Source organism: Thamnophis elegans, chromosome 17, assembly GCF_009769535.1.
Source record: "Thamnophis elegans isolate rThaEle1 chromosome 17, rThaEle1.pri, whole genome shotgun sequence".
NCBI lineage: Eukaryota > Metazoa > Chordata > Lepidosauria > Squamata > Colubridae > Thamnophis > Thamnophis elegans.
The window spans coordinates 9,620,836-9,638,564 of record NC_045557.1 but is presented as its reverse complement, the minus strand read 5'-3'; the positions used below and the strand labels follow the sequence as shown (position 1 = coordinate 9,638,564).

At 45.6% G+C, this 17,729-nt stretch overlaps 1 protein-coding gene across 1 annotated transcript in view; it reads right to left on the bottom strand.

Annotated features, from left to right (window-relative positions):
• The window catches only part of MAP4K2 (mitogen-activated protein kinase kinase kinase kinase 2), a 64,578-nt gene extending 50,506 nt beyond the window's left edge, over positions 1–14,072 (bottom strand). The window contains exons 1-2 of the mRNA XM_032233944.1: positions 13,877–14,072; positions 472–529 (exon numbers count right to left, since the gene is read on the bottom strand). Of these exons, the coding sequence (XP_032089835.1) occupies positions 472–529; positions 13,877–13,972 (154 nt within the window). The 5' untranslated portion in view covers positions 13,973–14,072. The remainder of the gene's footprint in view (positions 1–471; positions 530–13,876) is intronic.
• Positions 14,073–17,729: the final 3,657 nt, after the last annotated feature.

Sequence of the window (17,729 nt, the reverse complement as noted above, 5' to 3'; positions counted from 1 at the left end):
TCTGTCTGTCTATCTATATCTCTATCTGTCTCTATTTATCTATCTCTATATCTATCTATATCTCTAGCTAGCTATTTATCTATCTATCTATCTATCTATCTATCTATCTATATCTCTATCTATCTGTCTATCAATATCTCTATCTATCTGTCTCTATTTATCTATCTATCTCTATATCTAGCTATCTATATCGCTAGCTAGCTATCTCTATCTATTTAGCTACCTCTCTCTCTCTCTCTAGCTATCTCTATATCTATCTATCTATCTATCTATCTATCTATCTATCTATCTATCTATCTATCTATCTATCTCCTTTATTGTCAATGTACAAAATAAAAACGAAGTTGGTTGGATCTCTCCTTTTTAATTTTATTTCATTTCCTGGGCTTGGCCCACCTCAAACGGCTAAACCTGGAGTGGTACTAAGAAGTCCCCGACTGTTTAGAACACAAAGTTGGAATTGCCACTTACCTGGGTCGATTTTCACAATTTTAATGGCGGCCAGTTCTCCTGTTTCTGTATCTCGCCCCTGCAGAGAAAACCAGAGTGATAACTGAAAGGAACGGGACATTCAGGAAAAAACCTCCGTGCTTTGCTTTTCTGTGGGAGAAGAGATTTAGTGAAACTCTTGGCGGGGTTTTTTATTTCTGCCCCAACTTTTCCACCTCCTGCCATCTGCTCTTTGGCTTAAGAGACGGAGATGACCACTGCCCCCTGAGCTCAGACACAACCAATGGGGTAGAACCCACAGGGAGTAAAGCTTTACTTTACCTTATCATATGCTCTGCTATCACTCTTCCACCCCGAGTAACACAGAAGTCATCCCAAAAGAATTAGCTTCCTGTAAAGGGTGAGGCCAGTCTCGGAATCCCCTGGCAGGTTGTTCATTCATTTGTTCATTCATTTGTTCATTCATTTGTTCATTCATTTGTTCATTCATTTGTTCATTCATTTGTTCATTCATTTGTTCATTCATTCATTTGTTCATTCATTTATTCGTTCATTCGTTCATTCATTCGGCTGACTTTGGGTCAATCACCAGGAGACGGTGACTTCTAGTCCTGCCTTAAGCACAAAAGCCAGATGGGTGACCTTGGACCAATCACCAGGAGACAGTGAGTTCTAGTCCCGCCTTAGCCATGAAAGCCGGATGGGTGACCTTGGACCAATCACCAGGAGACAGTGAGTTCTAGTCCCGCCTTAGCCATGAAAGCCGGATGGGTAACTTTGGGCCAATCACCAGGAGACAGTGAGTTCTAGTTCCACCTTAAGCCATGAAAGCCGGATGGGTAACTTTGAGCCAATCACCAGGAGACGGTGAGTTCTGGTCCATCTTAGGCATGAAAGCCGGATGAGTGACCTTGGACCAATCAGCAGGAGACGGTGAGTTCTAGTCCCGCCTTAGCCATGAGGGCCGGATGGGTGACTTTGGACCAATCACCAGGAGACAGTGAGTTCTAGTCCTGCCTTAGGCATTAAACTCAACTGGATGACCTTGGACCAATCACCAGGAGACGGTGAGTTCTAGTCCCGCCTTAGCCATGAAAGCTGGCTGGGTGACTTTAGGCCAGCCACACTCTCAGTCCAACCCAATTCACAAGGTTGTTGCTGCGAGGGAGAATGGGAGGAGAAAGATATGTTGGGTATGTAGGTTATTCGTAATTAATGTGGGTTGGAAATCCATTTATTCATCCATTCATTCCTTGCAACAATCCCATAGGATCTCAGCGATTATACAAGAATGCAAATATAAAAACATCCACACTCCAGTATGATTCAGAAACAAAATGAATAAAAACAGCTGGAAAAGTGGACCTTGGACCCCATACCGAAAGGATTCGTAGAAATAACCTTGAAATACAGGAGGCTCAATAGCAACCTTTATACAACTTGTGTACAGGTAGCCCTCGACTTACAAACAATTCATTTAGCGACCGCTCCAAGTGACCACTTACGACCGTTGCAGCCTCCTCACGATCAAAGGCTCAAAATCCAGACCCTTGGCAACTGATCCACATTAATGACGGTCGGCGCATCCCAGTGTCATGTGATTTCCCTTCTGCGATCTTCCGACAAGGAAAATCAACGGGGAATCCAGATTCACTTAAGAACGACATTACTCACTTAACAACAGCAGAGATTCCCGAGGTGGCGCAGTGGTTAGAGTGCAGTACTGCAGGCCACTTCAGCTGACTGCTAGCTGCAGTTCAGCGGTTCAAATCTCACCGGCTCAAGGTTGACTCAGCCTTCCATCCTTCCGAGGTGGGTAAAATGAGGACCCAGATTGTTGGGGGCAATATGCTGACTCTGTAAACCGCTTAGAGAGGGCTGAAAGCCCTATGAAGCGGTATATAAGTCTAACTGCTATTGCTATTGCTACAACGGTGGCAAGAAAGACCGTCAAAATGGGGAAAAAATCACTGGACAAATGTTTCAATTAGTGACAGAAGTTTGGGGGGCTGCAAAATTTAAATCCTAACTTGGAGGACTTCCTGCGTTGTTTTTAAAGTCTTTGAAAATAAGATGGCCCCATAAATTATTTCCAGATACCAGGAGAAAACCTTGGCAGTTGGAAACATGAGCCGAGTCATCGACACTTTACAAGCACATGTTTTGATGATTGTGCAGCCAAAACGCACCTCTCCAATCTCTGTTCCACTGGATAAAACTCACAAGAAATTCCATCCATAGAAACAAGTATTTCTATGTCCACAGAGATCAAAGGGTCAAGCTATTTTCCAAAGCACTTTTGAAGGCCAGACAAGGAAGAATGGATGGAAACTGACCAAGGAAAGATTCAACCTGGAAATAAGGAGGAATTTCCTGACTGTGAGAACAATCAACCCATGGAACAGAAGTTGCCTTCGGAGGTTGTGGGAGCTTCATCCCTGGAGGCTTTCAAGAGGAGCCTGGACTGCCCTCTGTCAGAAATGATGTAGGGTCTCCTGCTTGGGCAGGGGGTTGGGCTAGATGACCTCCAAGGTCCCTTCCAACTCTGTTATTCTATTATGCAGAAGTTGTGGGAGCTTCATCCCTGGAAGCTTTCGAGAAGAGACTGGACTTCCCTCTGTCAGAAATGGTGTAGGGTCTCCTGCTTGGGTGGGGTGGGGTGTGGGTTGGACTAGAAGACCTCCAAGGTCCCTTCCAACTCTGATAGCTCTGTTAATCTGCAATCCCCCCTCCCCCCCAGCCAGGATCCTTTCCTCTTGGGGTCAAAACAAAAAGGTTACTAGAAATGTCCATTTGATTATATTTGGCACAAATAATGGACCCTTTCCTTTGTAGATAAGATTGCTACAGCATGGATCAATAAATAAGAGGTTAGCCCTCAATTTACACCAATTCATTGAGTGACCATTCAACGTGCCCCCCCCCCCGGTTTTGGCAATCCCATTGCGTTAAGCCAGGGCTCAGCAAACTGCGGCTCCGGAGCCACATGTGGCTCTTTCCTTCCCCCTCTGCTGCAGCTCCGTCACCGGTCGGCGCCACAATTTTGAGAGGAGCTTCCGGGGATGGGGGAGGGGGGTAGAGAGAAGCACAGTGTGCCAGGAGAAGACTCTATGGCAAGGGGAGGGTTTTCCAGTTGTCTCCACAATTGATAGGGCTTTCGGTTAGGACAGGTAGAGGAAAAAGTACGCCGCGCTAGGAGGAGACTCTATGGTGGGGGGAACCGATTGGCCCCAGAATTGAACAGAGGGCTTCCGGTTAGGACCTTTGTGGCTCCCGGTGTTTTCTTTTCTGTGGGAAACGGGTCCAAATGGCTCTTGGAGTGTTTAAGTTTGCCGGCCCCTGCGTTAAGCCATGATTTGCCAAAAAAACACCAACAACCCGGCAACGTGCTCCACTTCTTCAGATGCCATTCTGTTTAGCAATTGGGTGACTTCCTGTCTTCCTTGTTGAGCCAGCTCAACCGCCACAAAGGGTGTGAGGAACATGGGCCCATGTGGGGTTGCAAAGAATCTGTGTGATGCAACCAAACGAGGAAGGAGAGCGAAGCGTGGGGAAACGTTGGCCTTCAGAAATGCTGGGTGCTCCGCCGGTTGGAGGCTTTTCAGAAAAGACTGGGCAGCCACTTATCTGAAATTGGGTCAACCTATTTCCCCAAGAAATGGAGAGATGGAGGGAGTGGCAGGTTTTATTATCCTGGGCTCCAAGATCACCGCAGATGGGGACGGCAGCCAAGGAATTAAAAGAGGCGGGGAGTCGAGCAGCCTATAAATTATATATATATATATATATATATATATATATATATGTGTGTGTGTGTGTGTGTGTGTGTGTGTGTGTGTGTTTTATTTGTGCTGATAAATAAATAAAGGGAGACTAGTATAGATCTATTTCAAGCTATTTAGCTCTCATCAGCTAGCCATGCCCTTACTGGGATTTGAACCTGTGCTGTATTGCATCTTAGGCAAACGTCTTAGCCATTAAGCCACAGGTCTCCTCTTTATTTAATATATATATATAGAGAGATATAGATATATATAGATATAGATAGATAGATAGATAGATAGATAGATAGATAGATAGATAGATAGATAGAGATAGATAGATAGATAGATAGATAGATAGATAGATAAAGATAGATAGATAGATAGATAGATAGATAGATAGATCTATACTAGTCTCCCTTTATTTATTTATCAGCACAAATACAAACAAATGTAACAAAAGGCAACAGTAAAAGGCTGTGGTTTTCCCAGTTGCAATGGATGGCTGTGAAGGTTGGACCACAAGGAAGGCTGAGCGCCAAAGAATGGCGGCCTTTGAACTCTGGTGCTGGAGAAGACTCCTGCATTGAGTCCCTTGGACTGCAAGGCCATCCAACTGGTCAGTCCTAGAGGAGATCAACCCGGACTGCTCTTTAGAAGGCCAGATCCCGAAGAGGAAACTCAAATGCTTTGGCCACCTGATGAGAAGGAAGAAGGACTCCCTGGAGAAGAGCCTCATGCTGGGAACAATGGAGGGAAGAAGAAGAAGAAGAAGAAGGAGAAGGAGAAGGAGAAGAAGAAGGGGACTTCTACCTACCTACCTATCTATCTGTTTATCTGCCTGCCTGCCTATCTATCACCTGAGTCCCTTGGACTGCAAGGCCATCCAACCGGTCAGTCCTAGAGGAGATCAACCCTGGCTGCTCTTCAGAAGGCCAGATCCTGAAGAGGAAACTCAAAAGACTTTGGCCACCTAATGAGAAGGAAGGACTCCCTGGAGAAGAGCCTCATGCTGGGAGCGATGGAGGGCAAAAGAAGAAGAAAGGGATGGCAGAGCAGGAGGAGGCTGGATGGAGTCACCGAAGCAGCAGGCCTGAGCTTCAATGGACTCCAGAGGATGGGAGAGGACAGGAAGGCCTGGAGGAACGTGGTCAAAGATGGGTTGGACACGACTTTACAACTAACAACAACAATTCCCCAAAATACCAGGAGGCAGGACAAGAAGCGATGGATGGAAACCAAATCAAGGAGAGAAGAAAACTGGAATTAAGGAGAAACTTTCTGACAGTGAGAACAATTAACCAGTGGAACAGATTGTGGATGCTCCAATATTAGAAGTTTTCAAGAAGAGACTGTCTGAAATTGGATCAACCTATTTCCCACAGTACCAGAAGCAACAATGGATGGAAACTAACCAAGGAGAGAAGCAACCTAGAACTAAGGAGAAACTTCCTTAACAATGAGGATAATTCACTCGCTTCCAGACGTCATGGATGCTCCATCATTGGCGGCTTTTAAGAAGAGATTGGATAACTATCTTAGAATAACTTGCATTGCCGCTTTGAAGGTACACTAAGCGGCACACGTTAAAATTGAGATTTCGCTGCATACAGCCCTCAAAAGGTCACCAGTTCCAACACACACGACAGAAACATGGCAAAATCAATAAACAAATACAAAATTATGCATGTACCCACATATATGTATATGACCTGGAGAAACAACAGAGTCTAGTTTGGATGTATTCATCTACAGGGCAAGAAAAAGGAATATTGTGACTTTTACCAGATGGGTGGCATAAGGCAGGGGTCTCCAACCTTGGCAACTTTTAAGACTTGTGGACTTCAACTCCCAGGATTCCTCAGCCAGAAAGCTATTACAGAATCTGGAAGTCCGGCTAGAAATACTTTGAAAACTCCTCTCCCAGAGGGGAGCAATAAAACCAGAAAATCTGTCTGGAATGGTGCAGGGTTAACTGATTAACAGAGTTGGAAGGGACCTTATAGGTCATCTAGTCCAACCCCCGGCCCAAGTAGGAGATTCTACACCTTTTCGGACAGATGGCAGCCCAGTCTCTTCTTGAAAGCTTCCAGTGGTGAAGCTCCCACAACTTCCAAAGGCAACTTCTGTTCCGTGGGTTGTTTTCACTGTCATAAAATGTCTCCTTATTTCCAGGTTGAATCTCTCCTTGTTCAGTCTCCATCTATTATTCCTTGTCCGACATGCTTTGGAGAATAGCTTGACCCCTTAACTCCTCTCTGTGGCAGCCCCTCAAATATTGGAAGATGCTTTCCTCTCTCCCCTGGTCCTTATTTTCATTAAACTAGCCATGCCCAGTTCCTGCAACCGTTCATCGAATGTTTTAGCCTCCAGTCCCCTCATCATCTCTGTTGCTCTTCTCTGCACTCTTTCTAGAGTCTCAACATCTTTTTACAGTGTGGTGATCAAAACTGGATGCAGGATTCCAGGTGTGGCCTTACTAAGGCTTTATAAAGTGTTATTAGTTCCTCCCTTGATCTTCATTGTATCCCTCTGTTAATGCAATTTAGGATTGCATTAGGGAGACCCCCTCTTCTTTGGGGCAGCCCCTCAAATATTGGAAGGCTGCTATCATGCCACCCCTGGTCCTTCTCTTCCCTAGACTAGCCATGCCCAGTTCCTGCAACCATTCATCGTATGTTTTGGGCCTCCAGTCCCCTAATCATCCTGGTTGCTCTTCTCTGCACTCTTTCTAGACTCTCAACATCTTTTTTTTATATAGTAGCAACCAAAACTGGATGCAGTATTCCAAGCGTGGTTTTACTAAGGCTTTATAAAGGGACACTAACACGTCGCATGATCTTGATTCTGTCCCTCTGTTAATGCAGCCTAGGATTGCGTTGGCTTTTTTGGCAACTGCTGGCTCATTATTTAAGTGACTGTCCTCTGACAGATGAGCAAAGATCTGGAGGCTAAATTGTCTGATGAACAGTTGAAGGAGCTAAATATGTCTAGATTAATGAAGAGAAGGACCAGGGGAGACAGGAGAGCATCTTCCAATATTTGAGGGGCTGCCACAGAGAGGAGGAAGGGAGTCAAGCTATTTTACAAGGCACCCTGAAGCCAGACAAGGAACAATGGATGGAAACTGACCAAAGAGAGATTCAACCTGGAAATAAGGAGGAATTTCCTGACAGGAAGAACCATCAACCCATGGAACAGAAGTTGCATTTGGAAGTTGTGGCTTCATCATGGAAGCTTCCAAGAAGAGACTGGACTGCCATCTGTCAGAATTGGTGTCGGGTCTCCTGCTTGGGCAGGGGGTTAGACTAGATGACCTACAAGGTCCCTTCCAACTCTGATAATCTGTAAACCTGTAGTATCTAAGCAATCAACCCATGGAACAGATGTTGTCTTCGGAGGTTGTAGGAGCATCATCTCTGGAGGCTTCCAAGAAGAGACTGGACTGCACCCTGTCAGAAATGGTGTCGGGTTTCCTGCTTGGGCAGGGGGCTGGACTAGATGACCTACAAGGTCCCTCCCAACTCTCTTAATCTGTGAAGTTAAGGAACTAGGACAAAATTTGTCTGAATGTGTCTCTGCGCCTGGATTTTGACCACAGGGATGAAAAATGGCCACGTTGCTTTTCCAGTGCTGTTGCAACTTCCAACCGTCACTATATGAAACCGTTACAAGTTTCTTTCTTTTCCTCTTATCAGATGCCACGTTATTCCTCCCGCCACGGGAGAAAGACCTTTCCCTCCGCCCCAACCCATCCTATCCATTCCCGAGCTGAAAATAGCTATCCTGGCTGCCAGCTGATCAGCCCAAAGCTATTCCGGAATTAAGAATTTCAGGAAATGCCATGCTGCTTTCGGAATAATGTCGGCGCAGCGGGCATCAGCCAGAATCTAAAGAGAAGGAGCCCGCTCCTGATTCATTTTGAAGTCCCGCAGGGGGGGGGGGGAGGATGGGGAAGTCCAGGGAAAGGCGTGGGGGGGTGGGCTGTTTTATTCTCTTTTGATATGCGGAAAAGAGCTGAGATCCGTCCCTCCCTGGTGGTAGCAAAACAGTGTCACAAATCAGGGTGGGAAGAGTGTGTATCTTCCACATCAAGGCTCAGCAATTGCTATCCTGGTTCCAGAAGAAGCCTCCTGCGCTTCGCTAGCCAGGCTGGGCTGCGCTAACCGTGGTTCGATTGCTGCCACCCAGAGTGTCCGTCGTAAATATGAGGCAGTTCAATGCAAGCGACTGAATTGGGGTTTTTGTGATCCTAGGGCCGTGATGGCAAACCTTTTTAGCACCGAAAAGGGGTCATTTTTCCGACTGTTTTTCGCCCGAAAACAGCCTGAAAAGAACCCAACAAACAGAATGGTTTGGGGTCACTTTTCAAGCCATTTTCAGACTGGTTTCAGGGCTGCTTTTCACACCATTTCGGGCCATTTTCAGGGCTCAAAAACCAGCTGGAAAAACGCCCCCAAAACAGCCTGAAAACAGCCCAGAAAACAGCCTCTGTTTTGAGTGTTTCTTTGGCTGTTTTCAGGCCGTTTTCTGGGGCTCCAGTGCCCGCAAAGACCAGTTGGCAACGGTGCCCGTGCCCACAGAGAGAACCACGCGTGCCATACTGCCCTGGGGGATACTGCAATGACTGTACGAGAAACGGTGGTAAGTCACTTTTTTCCCAGTGTCGTCGTAACCTGGGGCAGTCTCTAAATGAACTGCTGTAAGTCAAGGATAATAAAACCCGCCCTGGAGGGGACAAAATTCAATTTTACCAGCCAGACAATAAGGCTGAACATAAAGAGAAACGCAGGAAGCATCAGAAAATAGGATTATCGTTATTATGACTACTGGCATTAATGAAGCTAAGGGCACCTCACAGGCTTCTAAGGATGACACACAACCACATGCACAATTAATTGTGAGAAAACAACATACGGGAGCTTCACAACAGCTGTTCAGCCTTCAGTGGATACAGAATCCGTTCCAAAAAACACTCATGTTTTGTAATATTTTTGTTCTTCTACATCTTCCCTCTGGCCCCAACAAGCTAAATCAGATTCAAGGCAAGTATGGGGGGGAGTATTGAGGACTAGGAACTTGAATGAATCAGTCAAAGATGCATTTTGGAGCAAAATGGCCTTATTTTCCCAAGTCTCCCAGTCAAGGCTCTTCTACCAGCGTAAAGATGATCATGCTGGGTTAGAAATTGTAAGCAACGAGGCCCCAGCATAACTGCAAGACGCCAATTGGACAGGATTATTTCAATAGCAGTTTTTAAGATGTGTGGACTTCACCTCCCAGAGGTCCTCAGCCAGCCGTGCTAAGTGGAGAATTCTGGGAGTTGAAGTCCACGCATCTTATAGGTGCTTAAAGGTAAAGGTTTCCCTCCCACCTATGTGCTAGTCGTTCCCGGCTCTAGGGGGCGGTGCTCATCTCTGTTTCAAAGCAAAAGAGCCAGCGCTGTCCGTGGTCATGTGGCCGGCGTGACTCAACGCCAAAGGGACACAAAACGGTGTTCCCTTCCCACCAAAGGTGGTTCCTATTTTTCTACTTGCATTTTTTACGTGCTTTCGAACTGCTAGGTTGGCAGAAGCTGGGACAAGGAACGGGAGCTCACTCCGTTATTCAGCGCTAGGGATTCGAACTGCCAGACTGCCGACCTTTCTGATCGACAAGCTCAGCGTCTTAGCCACTGAACCACCACGTCCCTTACAATCTTGTAAAGTGCTTACAAGATTGGAAAACATTGTTTTATAGGATCTATTTTAATCAAGAGATCCTTTTCCACTCTGGATGTGATCTAACAAGCCGGGAAGAAGCTAGTTCGATCAACGGGTATGCTCAAATAAATATTATCACTTGGATGATGAAATGGGCAGTGAAGACCCATAGATCTGCCTTGATTTGTCGCACAATTATTTATATCAAAACATTGGATCGGTATTTCTCAACCCTGATAACTTTAAGATGGTTGGACTTCAACTCCCAGAATTCTCCAGTAAACATATTTAAGAAGGGTGGACTTCCAGGCAGCTGAATTCTGGGAATTGAAGTCCACCCATCTTAAGTTGCAAAGTTTCAAAAATAACCCATGTGATCCTCTCTTTTGCGACCAAGCAAAGTCGACGGGGAAGCCAGACTCACTTAATAACGGCGTCCCTGATGTAACAACCTGGATTCGCTTAACAACGGTGAGAAGAACCGTTGCAAAATGAGGTCAAATTCACTTCCAGGTGTCTCACTTAGCATCAGAAATTTTGGGCTGAGTTATGGTTGTAAGTCGAGGACCACCTGCATTTCACCATTCAGTATAAAACAAATCCGACTTGTAATTTTTATCTCTTAACTGTTTTGTCCTTGGTCCTCTCTGAGCTTGGGTGCTTTCATATAGACGTTTCATTACCAATCGAGGTAATATCATCCGGGCCAGTAGGGAGTGGAGTTTCCTCTCATTTTATACTCTTTTGCTTACCTTATCACTATTGGCGGGGTTGGTATTAACTAAAATCCAGTAAATCTATAAATATCCCACTATCAAGGATCTCAAAACATGCCTGGCCACCAAGAATTCATACTTTCTATAAACCACTCTGGGAGTCGGGCGGCCTATAAATTTAAAAAATAATATTATAGTCCTGTGTTAACAGGGCTATCCATCAATCTGGACACTTGGATCCCCATTCACATTTTCTTTGGGCCCAGGCTTTCAAATCGGCAAGTATAGGTAGATTTCCCACCTATGAAATAGCAAGTAATTACTGTAGTAGGAAATTAAAAGAGGCTTGCTCCTGGGGAGGAAAGCGATGGCAAATCTAGACAGCATCCTAAAAAGCAGAGACATCACCCTGCCAATCAAAAGTGCCTCTAGTCAATGTGATGGTTTTCCCAGTTGCAACGGGTGGCTGTGAAGGTTGGACCACAAGGAAGGCTAAGAGCCAAAGAATGGAGGCCTTTGAACTCTGGTGCTGGAGAAGACTCCTGCATTGAGTCCCTTGGACTGCAAGGCCATCCAACCGGTCAGTTCTAGATGAGATCAACCCTGACTGCTCTTTAGAAGGCCAGATCCTGAAGAGGAATCTCAAAAGACTTTGGCCACCTGATGAGAAGGGAGGACTCCCTGGAGAAGAGCCTCATGCTGGGAACGATGGAAGGCAAAAGAAGAAGGGGACGGCAGAGAAGGAGGTGGCTGGATGGAGTCACCGAAGCAGTCGGCCTGAGCTTAAATGGAGTCCAGAGGATGGTAGAGGACAGGAAGGCCTGGAGGAACATTGTCCATGGGATCACGATGGGTCAGCTATGGCTTTGCAACTGACAACAGCAACTGTAGTAAGAGACCTGTTAGTGTGCAACAATATTTCTCAATCTCAGCAACTTTTAAGGTGCCTGGACTTCAACTCCCAGAATTCAAAGCAAAGCTGGCTAGGGAATTCTGGGAGTTGAAGTCCAGGTCTATTTTCAAGTTGTTGAAGTTTTGAGAAATTCTGGCCTGCGGGGTCAAAAAAAACGCTAGAAATCAGATAGCTTCCAGCAAAGTAATCCCTGTTTAGTAGCTGCCTTCCTCCCAGGACCCCCAAGGTTTCAGGAGGACCCCAAACAGGGGGCAAGAAAGCGATGATGGGTGCAAAAACATTGCCAAGGACCCTCCCTTTATCTCTCTTGAGCTCTTTCTTCTTAAACAGCCCCATAGTCCTTCCTCCCCAACCTTTCCAAAACCCCTGCCAAGTCAACAATTTTAATTTGCAAGGCTCTTTCCCCAAAAATTCTTTCTTTTTCTTTCTTTCTTTTTTTGTTTGTTCCTCCCATCTTCCTCTCCTTCTTTCTTTCTTTTTCTTTCTTTCCTTTCTTTTTTCTCTTCTTTCCTCCCCTCCCTCCGACCCTTCCTCCTCTTCTTTTCTCTTTCTTGCTTTCCCACCCTCACTTGCTTTTTTTCTTCCTTCCTTCCTCCTTCCCAACCTTCCTCTTCTTTTTCTCCTTCTCTTTTTTCTCTCCCTCACCCTTCCTCTTCTTTTTCTTCCTTTCTCTTCCTCTCTTGCTTTTTTCTCTTTCTTCCGTTCTCCCTCCTAAAGTTTCTCCTCTTTTCTTTCTTTCTTTTTCTTCCTCCTTCCTTCCCAACCGTCTTCTTTCTTTCTTTCCCTCTATCACTTTTTTCTCCTCTTCCCTCCCTTTTCTTTTTTTTTCCTCTTTCTTTCTCTCCCTCTCTTGCTTTTTTCCTTCTTCCTTCCTCCTTCCCAACCTTCCTGCCCTTCTCTTTCTTTCCCTCTCTCTTCCTTTTTCTCTTCCTCCCTCCCTCCTACCCTTCCTCCCTGATTCTTCTTTTTCTTTCTTACTTTCACTCTCTTGCTTTTTTTCTCTTCCTCCCTCCCTCCTAACCTTTCTCCTCCTCCTTTCTTTCTTTCCTTCCTTTTCTTCTCTCTGTCTCTGCTCTTCCTGCCTTCCTTCTTTTTCTTTCCTCTCCTTCCCTCTTTCCTAACCCTCAGCACCGCAAGATCCGTGCGTGCCAAACCCCCTGGCAAACTCGGACAAATGAGCGCATTGTGGTCATTCGGTCACTCCAGGAAAGCGGAGTGAAAAGGGAGGGGAGATCCCGCCCGCCCGCCCTGCCTACACTTGTAGCAAAGCCAGCCTGTCCCATAGAGCCCGACCTTGGCAGGGGAAGCAACCAGCCAGCCAAGCCAACCAGCCAAGCCTGCCCACCCCCTTGCCTCGCCATTCCCTCGCCTCGCCTTCTCCAAAAGGCGCCCTCCACATCGGGCCAACGCTTCAGGGGGGGGGGGGGAGCTTACCAGGGAAATACAGTAAAGAGAATATACATTTGGATTATTCATGCAATAATTGCGGCTAGAATTGTATTTGCACAACACTGGGACGCCGACGAAATCCCTAAAGACGAAAACGTGATTAAGAAAATATTAGATTGTGCAGAAGAAATGTGCAGCAGATCAACACTAGCAATTAAAGGAAAGGAAGCCTCCGATTATTATCCTAGATGGGGGTTTATCATTGGCTAGTAAATGAATATGGATCAAAAGTAAATAGGATTAAATAATTTAGGAAGAGAAATGCTGTAACAGGAGAAATGCTGTAAGGTTCAAATAAGAATATGCAACTAAAGAATTTGGTGGTAAGCTAGAACTATTATGACACACACAACAGTTGTACGCAGACGACACACTGATTTATGAAGGATGAAATGTTTTGTTTCAAAAGGAAAAAAATAAATAAAACTTTTACCCCAAAAAAGAAGCTCCCGGTGCAAAATAAATGAGAGAGACACGGACACGCCCCGGGGAGACCAGCCCTGGAACCCCGGCCACAATTTCCTGCTTCTCCCTCCCCCTTCTGCACCCCTTCCCCAGTCCGATCCACACCCTTGGATCGGGGGAGATGGGGGGGGGAGCCCCGCAGCGTTCCCATCCACGCTCCACATTGCGCGTCTCCAAAAGCGCGCTTTGGAGAAGTTGGCCAAGGTTTTGGGAGGGGGCTGGAAGAAAATAGGGGGGGGGACTACCAATCAGCGGGACTCCCCATTAGAAACCCCCTCCCCTTGCTCGCTCCCCTCCCCACTCCTCCCTCCTGGAGACCCTCCCACTCCAGCCAGGACGGCTCCCCAAGCGCGCCCCGGGGGGAGGGACCCTCTCCAAAAAAGCCGGCCGTGCGCCCTGGGCGCGCCGTCTTTTGCGCACCTTGTAAACGTCGCCGTAAGTGCCCGAGCCGATGCGCTGGATGAGCTCGTAGCGCAGCCGCGGGTCCTGCAGCGAGACATCCCGCAAGGCGCTCATGGTCGTCCCCCCGCTCGCCCAGCCAGGGCCGGACGGCGCAGCCGGGGCCAGCAGCGGCCGAGGCGGGGTGGAGTGGAGTGGGGGGAAAGGCGCCGCCTCCGGGGCGGAGAGGAGCCGCAGAGACGGCCGAGCCAGCAGGAAGGAAGCCGAGGTGGAGCCCCAAAAGCCCCGCCTTGCAAAGCCCGCCCGGGCTCTCTGCCTCCGCCGCAGGAAAGAGGACGGCCGGCAAACGCGACGGAGAGAGAGAGGCGGGCTCTGGACGGGCGGGGAAGAGGCCCCCTGGGCGCGTGCAGAGCGCTCCGCTGCGGAGGAAGCGCGCGCGCCTGTTACAGGGGACTCCCCCACTGATGACCTCAAGGGAGCCCACCTTCCATGAAGCCAATAACCCCACAAGCCACTTCTCTCTCTCCCTCTCTATTTTTCTTTCGTCTATCATCTATCTTTCTATTTGTCCTTCTGTTTATGTAGTCTATTTTTTCTTTCTATCTTTCATCTATTTATCTATATCTAATCTTATTTCCTTTTTCTTTCTTTTTCTAACTATCTCATCTAGTTTTCTATCTAAATATCTATCATCTATCCATCTCCTCTTATTTATATCTATCTTATCTATTTTCTATCTTCTATCTAATCATCTATTTTTTTATATTCTATCATCCATCTCCCTCTCTTATATCTATCATCTATCCATCCATCCACTCCTCTTATTTATATCTAATCAATTTTCTATCTTCTATCATCCATCTCCCTTATTATCATCTATCCATCCATCTCCTCTTATTTATATCTATCTTATCTATTTTCTATCTAATCATCTATTTTCTATCTTCCATCATCCACCTCCCTCTCATATCTATCATCTATCCTCCATCTCCTCTTATTTATATCTATCTTATCATCTATTTTCTATCTTCCATCTATATTACCTATTTTCTATCTATATCTATCTAATCATCTATCTCCCTCTTTTATATCTATCATCTATCCATCCATCTCTTATTTATATCTATCCATCCATCCATCATCTATCTATCTATCTATCTATCTATCTATCTATCACCTACCGAGCTACCTATCTATTCTCTTATCTGTCTTTTTCTATTTGTCTATCTCTATCTCTAATCTATTATCTATTATCATCTATCCATCTATCTATCTGATTTTTCAAAATGCAAAGAAAAATAAAAATGAAAATAGTGGAAAACTAAGAAGCAGAGGAAGGAAGGGAAAAAGAAATCTAGTGAAAAGGGAGAAAAGGAAAGAAAAAAAGGCGCCAACTTCCGCCTCTCTTTAGCAGAGTAGAAGAGAACATTACAAACCACAACTGTTTTGTTCTTACGCAACAGCTTGTACTCAATGTGCCTGTCTAGTTAACAAATCCAAAATCCAAGTTTGGTGGGTTTTTTCACTGTAAGCCCAAAATCCGGAAGCAATCTCAGAATAGAACCAAGGTTAGATATATTCCCCTTTGTGGATAAAAGAATCACTTTGACCCTGTCTGCTTCTCTTTGCTGCAGGGAGTAAGATATCCCTATTCTATTACTAGAATAGGATTCAGAATAGAATTGAATTATAGAATACAATAGGATTGAGAATAGAATAGGATTCAGAATAGAATTGAATTATAGAATACAATAGGATTGAGAATAGAATAGGATTCAGAATGGAATAGATAGGAGTCAGAATAGAATTATAGAATAGAATAGGATTCAGAATAGAATAGAATTATAGAATAGAATTATAGAATAGAATTATAGAATAGGATATAGAATTGAATTGAATTAGAGAATACAATAGGATTGAGAATAGAATAGGATTCAGAATGGAATGGAATAGGATTGAGAATAGAATAGTATAAGATTTAGAATAGAGAATAGAATAATACAGTTGGAAGGGACCTTGGAGATCTTCTAGTCCAGCCCCCCCCCCTCAAGCTCAAATTCTAATCTCAGTAGTGGTCGTAAACCGAGGACCACCTGCAACCAGATAGGGAGGGGTGGAAAAGATTCTAGAGAGCTGCCTTCAATCCAGACTTCGCTGAGTTTTCTCTGTTAAAAAAAAAAACAAACCACGATTCCAATCCACTCATTTCACCGCCGAGCAACGAAACTACATCCGAGACAGAAACCGTTCCAGTTGTGTGCACATCCTGTTGACATTTTTAGCGTTAACGCAGCTATATTTGGACCTGGGCAGAGCCTGCTACTAAGGTTGTTGTCAATCTGGATATTTTTTTTTTTTTTAATCTGGCCTGTTTCACGTTAAGGACTTCTGAATTTTGTAAATCAAACTGGGATCTGTTTGCAGAGCAGCATTAGAACAGCATTCACTGGAAAAAAAGAAATATTTGACTTCAGCCCAAGCATGCGTTGCATTGCTGGCTGATTTATTATCACTGCCACTGTTTGTTTTGCAAGTAGATTTTTTCCCCGGCATCTTAGCCTGCGATCCAAATAGAATGAAATAAGTATGATGACTCAAGAAAGGGGAATCCTACTTAGGAACAGGCCCCATTACAGCAGCAATGATGCCTCCCCGTTTATTTCATGGCCATTCAGTTGGCATAAACTGGAGTGGTCCAGTGGCCTAGAAGAAGAGCTCTCGCCTCACAGTCAGGAGGCTGGGTGTTCGATCCTGGGTAGAGGCAGATATTTCCCTCTCTGGGCACAATGAGAATATATCAGCTGAACAAGACTCCGCATTGGTGACAGGGAAGGGCATCCGGCTAGTAAGACACTCTCGTAACTCCATTCAGTTGCCCAGACTACACCCCACAAGGGATTGTTAAATAAAGAGGAGAGGAAGGGGAAGGAGAGAAGAGAAAGGAGAGGAGGAAGGAAGGAGAGAAGAAAGGGGGGAAGGAAGGAGGGAAGGAAGGAGAGAAGGAGAGAAGAAAGGAAGGAAAGGGAGGAGGAAGTGAAGGAGGGAAGGAAGCAGGGAGGGAAGGAAGGAAGGAAGGAAGGAGAGAAGAAAGGAGGGAAGGAGGAAAGGAAGGAGAGAAGGAAGGAGGGAGGGGGGAAGGAGGGAGGGAAGGAGAGAAGAATGGAGGGAGGGAGGGAGGGGGAAGGAGGGAGGGAAGGAAGGAGGGAAGGAAGGAGAGGAGAGAAGAAAGGAGGGAAGGAAGAAGAAGTAGGATTGTTGTAAAATAAGATGGGTCTATGGGATGGTAAGATAAAAATAAATAGAATTTAAAAAAGATGATTAAATTGGCACAATTCTTGATTTACAACCGCAACTTAACATTTCTGTCGCTCAGCACAACAGTCGCTCAGTGAGTTTTGCCTCATTTTACAACCTTTTGTGCCACAGTTGTTCAGTGAATCACTGCTACTATAAAGTTAGTAGCAATAGCACTTACTTATATCCCGCTTCACAGACCTCTCTAAGCGGTTTACATTTAGTGTTCTGACCGAGGCTTCCCGAGAGCCTGAAGCAAACTCCTTGCTGTCCCAACAAAAACCCCTTTTATTAATTGACTTTGAATTCTGCTCATTCACAGCCAGCAAAGCCTTTCGAGGGAGGATTTACGGTCACAGACCTTATCTGGCTTGGAGAGCTGCCAGGCCGATATCAGCTTCCCAAGAGCATGACACAAACTCCTTGTCCCAAGAAAAAACCCTTTTATTAATTTACTGTGAATTCAGCTCATTCACAGCCAGCAAATATTTCAAGGGAGGATTTACAGTCACAAACCTTATCTGGCTTGGAGAGCTGCCAGGCTGACCACTGCAAAACTTGGCAAGGAGTCTCGGAGAGT